Genomic DNA, 13753 nt, shown 5'->3' with positions numbered 1-13753 from the left:
GACTCTGTTGAAGGAGTCCATCCAGAGCCTCGAATTCCTTGGACCTCTGTTTCCGGGGAGCGTTCTGAAGGGAAAGCACACAGACACACACACACACACTCACATGCGCTTGTTTGCCAGATTTCCCTGTGTGGTTTTCAAAAGAGAAGCCGTCTATGAGGCCACTCTGAAGGGACCGCCGTGTTGGTGTGCACAGGGCAGGTGCGGGCCGCGCCCCTGACTCCCTGCTGTGGTCCTCAGGTGTTAGCAGATGCCGTGGCTCGCCTGGTGCTGGATAAGTTCGGTGACCTGACGGACAACTTCTCCTCTCCTCACGCACGTAGGAAAGTTCTTGCCGGCATCGTCATGACAACAGGTAAAACATTGGGGTGCCTTTCTTCACGCCTAAAAGAGAGGGGAAGATGGTCAGACTGTGACCATCTCTGGGACCCTAACGGGAACTATCTTCCTAATTCTTCAGAGTCCCTGTCATATGCAAACGTAGGAATTGCACCTACAAATGTTCAGTTTCTTAACCTCAGTTTTTTATTTGGAGACGGCACACTGCATTAATGTCTGGTTCCTGTAACCATAAATGAGTGGTTTTGATCTACTCTGGAAAAGGGCAGCAAAATGCACTTCTGTCATTTGAAAGTGGGACGTATCTGACTTCCCGACTAATGGTGATGCTTCCAGATAGTTTGTGTGTGACTTTTATTGGGCAGATAGATGAGCAGCTCTAGCAAGAGCAGAAATTGCTTGGGTAAAAAGCACGCTTTGGGATGACACATGAAACCCTATTAAATGAATCCGGAAGTCCCAGCAGGATAAGGCGCCCTCTCTGAGTTCTTTCCCTCACCCGGAGGTGAGAACGCTCAGCAGCTCCTGCTCCTGGACCACCCCAAGAGCAGGAGACCACAGCCGTGCCCCCTGCTGGGTCCCTGCAGCTGGCCAGGCTGGGGCTGAGTCTGAGGCTCCTTGTGGGGCCCTCTACACTGGGTCGTCCATTCAGCCCCGCTGGCCGTGTGCAGACATCCGGCCCTCGGGCCAGAGAGCAAGCCAGTGGTTTATCTGTCTACACCTGCCGGCCAGGGAGAACACCTCAGTCCTCTGTGGGGTCCCTGCTCTGTCCTTTTCTCCCGAGGTCGCTCTCCTCTATCTGATTGTGGACAGGATGTGATTCCATGACCCTCGGCATTGATCCAGCCCTCAATGCCCTAGGACACGTGACTGCTGCTTTAATGATGATGGCTTTTTCGTGCACAATGTGTATACCGTGGCACAGCTGAGAGTGTGTCTGTGGTAGCATGAAGGGCTCTGGACGTGACCTGGGGTCTCAGTTTAATTTGGGGTTTGAAGCCTGTGTTGTCTCCGGTTCTCCCTCTCTCTCTGCTGCTGCTCTCGACATGACCGAGGGGTGAATGCTTCAGCTACTGACATGCAGCGTTCCCGGGGCGAGGCTCTGGGCCTCCGCCAGCGGCTGGCGTGAGCAGCGGGCGGCCCTTCCGTGCGGCTCTCCTCCTGGGCTCAGGGGGCGCGGACCGGCTCCCGGGGCTTTTTGCATCGTGGTGTGTGCATCTCACTCGGGGCCTTTGCTCAGCACCACAGGTTACGCCTGCAGGCAGCACCACACAGCCCTTGGCCCGTGGCCCTGACGTCACCTGGCCTGCTTCAGCTCGGGCTCCCCGTGGTTGAATGACCCTGGGCAGGCTCTGACCCCTCTGGGCCTCAGGGCCCTCATCTTTGAGACGGAGACAGTGGTCGCGTGCCCCTCAGAGGACCCCACAGGACTGAAGTGAAACCCTCACCTAACTACCGCTTGGGGCACACGCCCTGCACTCAGCTGATAGCAAGTGCGGTTTACCGTCAGGCTTTCCAGGCCTTGCCCCGCGCCTGTCAGGGTGGACGCGTTTCCCGTGCCCGAAGTCCCCAGCAGGCTTCACTCCCAGTACAGTTAGACGGTGACAGGCATTCCTAGGCAGGACACTGTGAGTTGCTTCTCTTTTCCTCCTCATCCCTCTGTGAGCCATTCCTCGTACCCTCCTTAGTGCTTTGCTATTAATTTCAAAACTAACTGCCAGACCGGTTAGTCGACCCTTACCCGGTGCTCCCTACCTGTACCCAACGGGGCTGCGTCCAGAGGAAATGAGTCCCTTAGGTTCAGAGTCTGTGCACTAGAGAGGCAGGGAGGTTGGCTTCCCAGAAACGTTGCACAGCGAGTCCTCAGCGGGAAGTGCTTTGCGGAGCCCGGGTCTGCCCTGGTAAGAAGTAGGGGCGGGCGTGCGCGTGAAGACGGGCTGAGTGGTTGGCTCACAGCCCGGAAGGGAAGTCACTGAGAAGGCACGCAGACCCCGGGAGCGCAGGTAGGCACGCGTGCCTGTGCCTTCAGAGGAATAACGTCTCGTTTGTTTTTCAGGCACAGATGTGAAAGATGCCAAGGTGATAAGTGTCTCTACGGGAACAAAGTGCATTAATGGCGAGTACATGAGTGATCGTGGCCTTGCGTTAAATGACTGCCACGCGGAGATAGTAGCTCGGAGGTCCCTGCTCAGATTTCTTTATACACAGCTTGAGCTTTACTTAAAGTAAGTGCACTAAGTAAATAACTAAAGGGAGCAGTTTTCAAAAAATATTCCCCTCCCATCAGAATGTACTGCAAAACCTTTCGTTGTTTCTATAATCTCTGAAAAACTCTTTAATTAAAACAGTAACTTTATTGGCAGCAGTGCGGTTGGGTCCCATTTTCCCATGACGCTCAAGGTACAGACGAGAGCTGGCCAGGTGCCACACACACGCACGTGCGCTGACCGCTGGCGCAGTCGTAGATCTGAAGTCTGTTCGAGACCGTGTGCTTGTGTCTTGCGCAGCATGCGTGTGAGCAGAACTAAGCCACCTGGGACCGTGGCCACCCATCGTGGTCCCCGTACGCAAAGACAGCAGGCCAACTGTCCAAGCTACTTTCCTTTATGCGCCCGTCTCTGTTTGTCGTCTGTGTTGAAGTCCTAAACGCGGAGGAGGGGAGGTCACCCGCATTCCGATAACTTCATTATTGGGGGGACAGGAACTGCGTTCATTGTCATCACACGCAGATATTATCGTTGCAGCTTATCTGTACCCTGGTGAAAACACTGGCCTCTGAAAGTCATCGTCAACCGTGGTAGACTAGACTTTGTCTACAGCTTTAAAGTTCCTTTTCGCAACTTTTTTCCTTCCAGTAGCAAAGACGATCAAAAAAGGTCCGTCTTTCAGAAGTCAGAGCGCGGCGGCTTCAGGCTGAAGGAGAGCGTTCAGTTCCATCTGTATATCAGCACGTCTCCCTGTGGGGACGCCAGAATTTTCTCGCCGCACGAGCCGATTCTGGAAGGTACGAGACCCAGTGCTCAGCAAGTAGCAACGTCTCGAGGAGATTGGTGATTACGTAGTAACAGATGCAAGAGGAAACTTGCGTGAACGTCCTTTTCTCCCTTTTTTTGAAGAGTGTCACCTTGAAAGTGATCTGATAGGAATATATAAGAGCAGGAGATTTTTCTTTTCCACTAGTAATTTGATTAGAAAATCTTAATGAAATACGTTGATTCTGATATACTGAGGAATTAGAATAGAGTGAGGCTATCAAACCAGCATTGCTTTTAGTATTTAAATTTGGACAGTCTGTGTCTGTACATCAGAGGTGCGCATCACCTGTGTTTGTGAGGAACTGTGACTCGATGCGTGTGTACCTGGGGTATTTGGCTGAAATTTCAGAAGCAGCACAGACCAGTGCAAAGGGGGCCCTGTCGCATCACATTTGCCTCCACCCGTGTTTGCATATGAGGTTGGTGCTTGTATTTGATAGTAACTTGTGTCCTCATGTCTTTTCCCCAGCTTAAGCATTATTTATTGCAAAGACAACATTTGAGTGCATGATTTTCTCTGGTTAAAAAAGTAACACATTCTCACTCTGGATGGTGGCTACGTATTTTTAAAATATTAAGAAAAATTGCCAATCCCCCGTATTCCTGTCACCCAGAGACAATCACTTTAGATGTTTGTGCATGTGCTTCCCTCTGCATTATTTATGCATCCCCATAATATATTTTTGAAAATTTAAAAATGCAGGGAAAAAATGTAACAAACACTCAAATATCCATCCGCTAGAATTAGCGAACGTCAGCATTTTGTCCTGTTTGCTTCAGCTCATTTTTAATGATAGAAAGTAAACATTTTGGTTAAAATGGAAGCGCTCTTTAGGACCTACTTCCATGACTTTGGTTTGCATTGTGCCTTTCCTGCCCAGGGCCCCGTGCGGTTGTCACTTACTGTGTAGTGAGCACGTGCACCCGGGCATAAACTCGACTTTAAATGTGTAGGAGCTGCTGCACTTGTTTCCCGTGAGGAGAGGAGAGGACTTTCACCTGGCCTTCCTCTCCTAGAACCAGCGGACAGGCATCCAAACCGCAAAGCCAGAGGACAGCTGCGGACGAAAATAGAGTCTGGCGAAGGCACGATTCCGGTGCGGTCCAACGCCAGCCTGCAGACGTGGGACGGGGTGCTGCAGGGCGAGAGGCTGCTCACCATGTCCTGCAGCGACAAGATGGCCCGGTAAGGCTCCCCGCCCGCGGGCTCCCGCAGGCGCCGTCCACCGCTCTGGGCCTGGTGTCGTCTGCGTGTCCTGCCCCGTGCTCCTGCGCCCTCTGTGGGACCGGGGCCCCACCCAGTGTGTCGGGGGCCGCCTCGAGGGGATCGAGCTGGGCCTCGGGCTGCCGTCCTTCGGGCTGCGTCTCTGCCTCGCCCTTGCGTTTGCGCGTGCACTTCCGGGGCATTGGGGCATCTGTGTGCTGCAGATAGTTTGATCCCAGGGGCGCCTGGGGGGCTCAGTCAGTTCAGCGTGACTCTTGATTTTGGCTCAGGTCACGATCCCAGGGTCATGGGATCGAGCCCCGCACCGGGCTCTGCACTGAGCATTGCGCCTGCTTGGGATTCTCTTTCTCTCTCCCTCTACCCTCTCTCCCCTGTTCATGCTCCCTGTCCCTCCCTCCCTCCCTCTCCCTCCTTCTCTCTCTCTCTCTCCCTTTCTCTCTCTCTCTCTCTGAAAAAAAAGTTGTAAAACGGTTTGCTCCCAGAGAAAACTAAAACTAAGGGTGTTCTCATTCTTGCTAGATGCCAGCTTAGTGGTCCTGTTCCCCACAGTTACCATTTGGGGTTTCTGTGAGTGCAGAGTGTCCCTAGCATCCCGTGTTGGGGGTGGTGGCTTCCAGTGAGGCGGGGGCGGCTGAGACGCAGTGTTTGCTTGACACTTTGCGTTTGCTTGACAAAGGCTCTTTCAGACAAAGTGTGTCCAGGCCAGATTTTAGAAGGCCTCATTTCAACAGACGCTGGTGTTAGTTCCAGTAGCTTTTTGTTTATTTTTTAACAAACGTTCGCTTGAAAAAAAAAAAAGGCAAGTAACGTAGGTAGGTGTGAGAAGTTGGGTGGCACAAAAGCATATTAAGACAAAGATCGCCTCCTTTTTCAGAGCTCTGCTGTGCGGCTCGTCGTGATCGGGTTCTTGACTGCTCTTCCAAAACCGTCACGGTTGACGTGCATGTATGTGCACGCATGTACCTGTTCGGTTGTCTGTAAGGTCTTTGTATTGATTTTCTTGCAAGGACCTTGTCAGAGAGCCTCAGGTGCACAGAACTTGAATCAGCATATGCTGTGGTCCATTGCCCTTAGGTACAGGTGCACACTGTGCCCACCTTGATGAATTTGCTTTTTATGTGTCCTTCCTGTCCACCATCCATTCACTTGTGTGTGTGTGTGTGTGGCCTTGGAAAAATACATGGTGGTGTCATTTTAGGGTATTTATGTGTATGTTGTTAATTCATAGAAACGGAATTGTGCTTTAGGTGCTATTCTGTGTCTCGTAGTTTCATTCAACCCAGTGTTTGGACACTGTCCCCGATGCGGTGACAAACGGCTGGTTTCTGCAGAGACCCTGCCATAGTCATGGCCGTGCTGCGTCCGTGCCCTCGCCATAGAGACTTGGGTCTGCTCTCCACCACAGCACAGCCTGGAGTTTTCGTGAGCGTGGCTCGTCATAGACCTTTGCCGTCCAGGGTCTCTGCTGCACACGTGTAGGACTTCACGGTCTCTGCCGCGCCCAGAAGGGTCACGCCTGTGTACGCTTCCACCGCTGGTGCGTGAGGCTGGTTTCTGCCTCATTTCAAAATGCTCTGTGGGGTGTGGAGCAGCTGTGCAGTCGTTCATCTTTCTCATTGGAGTGACCTGTTCACACCGTCCTACCCACTCGTCTTCTGCATCTCATGCTTTTTGTCATCTTGACCGGCAGACGTTCTTGTTGTAGTTGCTATTGCAGTCTTTGATGGTCGGAGAAGGTTCCGTGTCTTCTCCAGTCCAGACCCCCATCTTCACTTGGTCCGTGCCACGCTCTGAGGAGAAACGCTTCGTTTTGTTAGAACCTTACCCGTTAATCTTTCACCCTGTGATTTGTACTTTTAGAATCTTATTTAAGAAATTCCTCCTCAAATTAAGGGCATGAAAATATTCTCCCGTACTTTTTTCCAAAATTTTTATCATTTTACTAGCAAATTTAGGCCTTTTAATACATTTGTGTTGTAAATAATAATGTGGCTTTACTACTTTAGTATGGCGAGTCAGTTTTCCTGGGAACGTCTACTAAATAATCGAGACCCTCTTCTTTGATCTGTGAAGGCGTCCCTGTAATATACTGAACACCCTTACAAAGATGGGGCTGCTCCTAGGCTCCTGGCCTCTCGAGTCTCTATAATCCAGTGTACTAGTACAGGTTCCACAGTTTTTACACTTCTGACATTTTAGTGTGTTTAAAGGTCTGGTTGGATAAGACTGTTCTTCATCCTTCTCTCATCACACTTGTAGCTTTTTACGAGCCTCTGTTCTTCTGTACATATTATAGAATCGGCTTCTCAGGTGCACCACGTGTCTTGCTTAGATTTTATATGGAATTGTGGAATTATGGATTGAAAGGGGAAGAATGAACATAAAGTTAAATCAGTCCCTCCATGAGTATTGTATATTTTTCCATACATGAACTGTCATCTGGGTCAGTTATATGCCAGGCAGTTTTGATGGATTAATTCCTAGAACTTCATACTTCCTATATTCATGTGAGAATTATCTTATTATCTATTGTGTATTCTGGATAATTGTTGCCGATGGAGACAAACACGATTTATTTTTATTGTGGCAAAAACATGTGATGTAAAATCTATCACATTAACCATTTTTTAAGAGTTTATATATATACTTTTTAATTTAATTTTTTTAAATTTTTTAAAATGTTTATTTATTTTTGGGAGAGACGGAGCATGAGCAGGGGAGGGGCAGAAAGGGAGACAGAATCTGAAGCAGGCTCTGCACTGTCAGCGCAAAGTTCAGTGCGGGGCCCGAACTCACAGACTGTGAGATCATGACCTGAGCTGAAGTCAGACACTTAACCGACTGAGCCATCCAGGCGCCCCAAGAGTTTATATCTTTAAAAAGCAGTTTTGGGTTCACAACAAAATTAAGAGGAGTGTACAGAGATTTCCCATATACTCTGTGTCCCCGCACACGCACACCCCCCAGAATGTGCATCTGTTCCAATGATGAACCTGCCCGGATACATCATAGTCACCCAGAGTCCGTAGTTTACATGAGGCTTTACTCTGCGTGTGGCATGTTCTCTGGGTTTGGGCAGTTACTTAATCACGTGTATTTGTCATTAGGGTGTCATAAAGAGTATTTTCACTGCCTTGAAAATCCTCTGTGTTCCACCCTGTCACCCCTTCCTCTCCCCAGCCCCTGACAACCCCTGAGCTTTCTGTTGTCTCCATGGTCCCGCCTTTTTCAGAACGTCACACAGATAGAATCATACAGGATGTAGCCTTTTCAGATTGGCTGCTGTCACTTAGTGAAATGCACTTGCGGACCCTCCGTCTTCATGGCGTCTTCGTGCTGTCTTCATGGCATGACGGCCTGCTCCTTCTTAGCGCCGAATACCATCCCGTTGCCTGGACGCACCCGTGTGTTTGCCCGTCACCTCCCAAAGGACACCTTACTGGTTCCCAGCGCTGGCAGTTCTGTAAACCATCTGTGTGCAGGTTTGGTGCGGACCTACGTTTTGAGCTCCTTTGAGTAAATACCAACGAGTGTGATCGCTGGGTCACGTGGTAAGAATATGTTCAGTTTTGTAAGAAACTCTGAAAACATGTAGAGAACTACTAAAAATCGACAACAGAAAACCTGACTCAAAAACGGACAAAGCACTTGAAAAGCCACATCTCTGGGAAGATGCACCGACGGCCAACAAGTGCAGGAAGATGTCCCCGATCGGCCGGGACACGTGGACCAAAACCACAGCGAGACACCCCCTCCCACCCATGGGGATGTCCCCGCCAACAAAACAGGACGAGACAGAAGATGACACGTGTTGGCGAGGACGTGGAGAGCTTGGAACCCTGAGCGCGGCTGGTGGGAACGTAGATGGGGCACCGCTACGGGAACAGTGTGGCGGCTCGTCAGAGCGCTAGCTAGAACTGCCATGTGACCCAGCCATCCCACTTCTGGGCATTCGCCCAACAACTGAAAGCGGGGTCTCCAACAGATTCTCGCTCACCCGCGTTCACTGCAGCGTTCTTCACAGGAGCCCAAACGTGATGACCTGTCTGTCTGTTAAGATCTTTGGCCCATTTTTAAAAACGTGGTAGTTTGTTTTCTTGTTGAGTTTTAAGAGTTCTTCACATGTTTTAGATAACAGTCACTTATCAGATTTTTCTCCCAGCCTGTGACTTGTCTGTTCATCCTGTGGACGTTGGTCTTACCCAAGCCGAAGTTCTAAATTTTAATGCAGTCCATCTCATCAATGTTGTCTCTCGTGGGTTGCACCCTCGGTGCTGTATGTACACTCATCACCATATCGAGGTCACCTAGGTTTTCTCCTGTGTTGTTTCTAGGGGGTTATGGTTTTGCATTCTGCATTTAGGTCTGTGATCCTTGTGAGTTAATTATCGTGAAGGGTGTAGGGTCTGTGTCCAGATTCATTTTTTTGCACATGGGTCCTCGGTTGTTTGAGCACCACTTGTTGAAGAGACTCTCTTTGCTCCCTGTGTTGCCTTTGTTTTTTGTCTAGGATCGGTTAACTGTGTCTATGTGAGTCTGTTTCTGGGCTTTCTCTTCTGTCCCCTTGATCTATTCGTGTCTTGTTTTGCCAGTACTACAGTGTCTTGATTGCCGTTTGGATTTTGAATCCAGTTCTGTCATACGTGTCGGGGAGGGATTGGTTCCTCACATTCTAACGAGGACATGAGCCGGGCGGCCTCCAGTTGGCCTGTGCTTCTAACCAACCAGCTGTAAATTGGAGGTCTCAAGGACCTCCTCCTTGGATTCGGTTAACTTGCTAGGGTGACTCACGGATCTCAGAGAAACATCTCCCCCACTAGATCACTAGCTTATTATAAAAGGATATAACTCAGGAACAGCCAGATGAAGAGATGCAGAGGGCGAGGCATGGGGAGAGGAGGGTCAGGGAGCACCCACGCCGTCTCCAGCCGTGCTGCTCTCCTCACGTCCACACACCCACCAACCCGGAAGCTTCAAATCCTGTCCTTTGCAGTTTTTATGGATGCTTCATTACATAGGCACATTTGATTAAATCATTGGCCATTGATTTTTTTTTTTTTTTTTTTTAAGTAATCTCTATATCCAACATGGAGTTCAAACTCATGATCCAAAGATCAAGAGTCGCACGCTCTGCCAACTGAGCCAGCCAGGTGCTCCAAATCATTGGCTATTGGTGATTAATTCAACCTCTAGCCCCTCTCCCCTCCCTGGGGGTCAGGGGGATGGGACTGAAATTCCCAACCCTCTAAACCAGCCCTCCTCCTTAGGTGCTTTCTAAAAGCCACCTCATTAACATAGCAAAAGACATCTGTAAGGCTCTTCTCAACTAGGAAATTCCTAAGGTTTTATAGGAGCCTGAGCCAGGAACCATGAACATGAACAAAGACCAAATATGTATAAGACCAAGATACATTTCTTACCAATCACAGTATCACAGTTACTGCAGTTTTGTCGTAAGTCTAAAACCCCCCAGTGCCAGTCCTCCGACTGTGTTCTCCTCCTGTGCTGCATTGGTGGTGCTGGGTCTTTAGCCTCTGGTGAACTTGAGAATCATTTTGTCAACACCTGCAGCACACCTTGCCGAGATCATGACTGGGACTGACCAAGCCGAGAAGAGCCGACATCTTAACAATACCCAGTGTTCCTGTCCATGAGCATGGAATATCTCTGCATTTATGTAGTTCTTCTTTGATTCTTTTCTCGGAGTTTGGTAGTTTTCCTCATAGAGATCTCATACATATCCTGTTAGATTTATACCTAAATATTTAATTTTTGAAGGTATTAATAATGTAAACGGTATTATTTTTTTAGTTTCAAATTCCACTTGTTCCTTGTTGGTCACACTGACCTTTGACCAAGGTGCAGTGGTGATTCATGGAGGAAAAGTCTTTTTAACAAATGATAACTGGACAAGTGGACCTCTCTATGTGAAAACAGACAAGGGAACTTCATATTTTCACCACATACAGAGATTAAAATGGGCCACAGATGGGGGCGCCTGGGTAGCTTAGTTGGTTGAGTGAGTGACTCTTGATTTCGGCTTAGGTCATGATCCCAGGGTCATGGGATCGAGCCCTGCATCGGGCTCCATGATAAGTGTGGAGCCTGCTTAAGAGTCACTCTCCCTCTGTCCCTCTGCCCTGCTCGTGTGCTCTCTCTAAATTAAGATAAAAATTTTTTAAAAAGGATCATAGATAGTAATGTGTAAAAGTTGTAGAAGAAAACGGGAAAATCTTGGCAGTTGTGGTAGATGTTTTCTTAGATATAACACTAAAAGCACTCTCCATAAAAGGAAAAACTGATAAATTGGACTTCATCAAATTAAAATTGCTTCTCTTTAAAGACACCATTAGAGAATGAGAAGTAAAATCACCGACTGGGAGGAAATATTCGCAAATCGTGTATCTGATAAAGGGCCTGTATACAGTATATAAATTTAGACCCTCAAAACTCAACCAGGGGAAAAGCAGTTTTTAAAAGGGGCAAAATAATCTGAATGGACACTTTACCAAAAAAGATGTCAGATCCGCACACGATAGAATGCTCGGCACCGTTCACCATCACTAGAAAATGCAAGCGAGGTCAAAGTCACACTGTGAGCTGAGATTAAAACAACCGGCCACGTAAAGGGTTGACAGGGATACAGGGAGGCTGGTGCCCTTGTCTTCTGTGGGCGGCATGTTCTTTTGAAGACGGGTTGGCGATTTCTTAAAAGACTAAGGATGTGCCCGTCGCACGCCCCAGCCATCGTGCTCCTGGGTGCGAGGTGGAAGTGGAAGTGCACGTCCGCAGAGTCACACGTGAGTGCTCAGAGCCCCTTTGTGGTAGTCGGCAAGCAGAGGCAGGCCAGCCGCCACCTGTACGTAAGTGGATAGACACACGGTGGGTGTCCATGCGGTGGGTACTTGGGGGGGGGGATGAACAATGCCACCCGGTGCACTGCGGGTAAACCTCAAAATAACCGTGCAGAGGAAGAGAAACCGGACAAACAGGAGTGCTTGGCGGGTGGTTCCATGAATTTAAATCCTAGAGAATGCAGACTAACCTCCAGTGGCAGAAAGCAGGTCAGTGGCCGCCCAGGGAGGGGCAGCAGGGGGCACATAGGACAAGGAGGACTCCGGGGATGATGGGTCTCGAGGGCACAGGCAGAAGTCGCCTCTCACTACCGCGTGGGCCTCAATATGTGCCCTGTAGTGAGTGTCAGCTGCACCTCAGTAATACCCAGAAGAGGGAATCACAGTGGAGATTAGAAAATGATCGGAAGTCACAGAGTCGCACAGCTAATCAGTCACAAAGAACAAGCCGTAGGTGGTTACGTGCAGGGTTGTAGGCGACTTCAACAGCAATGGGTGTTGACAGTGAAAGGAAATGAAAGCAGCCTTCCAGAAAAATGTGCATTCCTGAAACTGACTCAGGCATAGGTGGAGAGGGGAATATGTAACCATTCAAAATACACACGTCACACCCCATCCCAGGAAGGAAACAAACTGAAGAAAACCAAAGAGAGGAGAGGGCTGTAGAGAAGGCAGACCCGCTCGCCTGGACGGCTTTGGCGTGAACTCCCTACATTCCTGCAGAGCTGAGGATCCCTATTTGAGGTCCTCTTTTCTAGAGATTAGAAGATGAGGGAAGGATCCCCAGCTCACTTTTTGGGATTATTATCACCTCTGTTACCACGGCAGTAAGGACGGTAAAGGAGAAAGTGGCAAGCCATCCTCAGTCATACAAACCCGCCCACCCACACCGGGGCCAACAGTGCGTCTGCCATAGTTGGATCAACTAGTGAAGTTTCTACAACTTCAATGCAATTTTAATCAAATGCCCTAATTTTTTCCCAGCCCTCGGGAATCTGATCCCAGCACTCAAATGGAAACGCAGCAGTGTGAGACTGGTAACGACTGGTGGCAGCTTTGCCCGCATTTGAGGGGACACATAAACCAGATGGAAGTTTATTTCTGTCTCACAGAAAGTCAGGTCCAGAAGTAGGTGGGTCGTCCGGGTTCCGTCTTCCTGCTGCATCCAGGACACCTCTTCTGTCCTCGGGGCGCCACAGCGCCCCCTCCCCCGCCCCTCCCGAATCCTCCGGCGCCTGGTCCGACGGCAGGGAGGAGGGGCGGCCCGGCCGCCACAGGCACAGTCACGCGGCAGCTGTGTCCCATCACCTGGAACCCGGCCCAGACGCGTGCAGGCAGCCGGGGACAGCGGGCTCGCACGTCGCCCCCCGAGCCGGGATGGATGGCGGCTGCGCTGCTTAGAGGGGGAGGGAACGGGACCGCAGGTGCAGGCGCTGCTGCGTGTGGGATCCGCGGTCGGCAAACAGTCCCGGAGCGTGTTTATGCTCCGAGAAAAGCAGGCCCCTTCACACGGCACACAGAAGCACGTTCCAGGCAAATTACGGAGCTGAACGCGAAGAGTGGGTCCTGGCAATCCTTGTGGCTTCCACTTAAGCAGATTTCTCAATCAAGGCGCAGAAGGCCCAAATTAGAAAGAAAAACATGAATAAATTTGACTAACTTGGAAATTTAAAACTTATTTACCAAAACCCCTTTAGATACAGTGAAGAGAAAAGCCACACACTGGGGAAAGAGACTCTGACTTCTATAACCAGCAAGAGGTGAGAACCCAGCCCATAAAGCCAATTCCTGCAGCTCGGTAATTCAGAGGCGCTGCCTGAAGAAGGGTCCCTGCAGGCGAGAAGGAAACATGTTCCAGGTCTTGTTGAGATGGGGTGACACTCGTATAAAAGTCAAAACTCACGGACGGGAACCCTCACGACCTGTGCCTGTAAACTGGTTACGCGTCATCCGTGCAAACAGCAGACAAGGCAGACACACAGGCCTGGAGGAAAGGGGGCAGGATGCTTCTAGAAGGGACAACATGGAGACAGCTACCACCCCTGCTGCCTCTCTCGCCCCCCACGGGTGTGGTGTGTGGGCGCCCACACGCACGGTTCTCCGGCTCCCTGGGATGCCTCCTGGAGCTCATGCAGACCCCGCAGATTAAGGGCTGGGCCTCACGGGACTGCCCCCCCTGCAGATGACAGTCGCGTCTGCTAGAACAGGGCACTGGGGCCCCCGTACCCTGTCTCACTCGGCTATTGGACTCAGTCCTCGGGTTGAACAATTTGCTAATATAGCTCACGGAAGTCAGAGAA

The 13753-nt window shown here is 50.1% G+C and overlaps 1 protein-coding gene across 11 annotated transcripts in view; it reads left to right on the top strand.

Annotated features, from left to right (window-relative positions):
* Positions 1 to 13753, top strand: part of ADARB1 (adenosine deaminase RNA specific B1) — a 137847-nt gene that overhangs the window by 96406 nt on the left and 27688 nt on the right. For 9 of the 11 annotated variants that reach the window (XR_009612552.3, XM_060640611.3, XM_060640617.3 and 6 more), the window contains 4 exons: positions 241 to 355; positions 2396 to 2564; positions 3195 to 3343; positions 4329 to 4560. Coding sequence is in view for 10 of the 11 variants with exons in the window: in XM_060640611.3 (XP_060496594.1) it covers positions 241 to 355; positions 2396 to 2564; positions 3195 to 3343; positions 4329 to 4560 (665 nt within the window). In the remaining variant the exon portion in view is untranslated. The remainder of the gene's footprint in view (positions 1 to 240; positions 356 to 2395; positions 2565 to 3194; positions 3344 to 4328; positions 4561 to 13753) is intronic. The other 2 variants (XM_060640606.3, XM_060640607.3) reach the window with 2 other exon arrangements.

The sequence above is a fragment of the Panthera onca genome, chromosome C2 (assembly GCF_046562875.1).
Source record: "Panthera onca isolate mPanOnc1 chromosome C2, mPanOnc1 haplotype 2, whole genome shotgun sequence".
In the NCBI taxonomy this organism is placed as follows: Eukaryota; Metazoa; Chordata; class Mammalia; order Carnivora; family Felidae; genus Panthera; species Panthera onca.
This window is presented reverse-complemented; position numbering and strand designations above follow the sequence as displayed.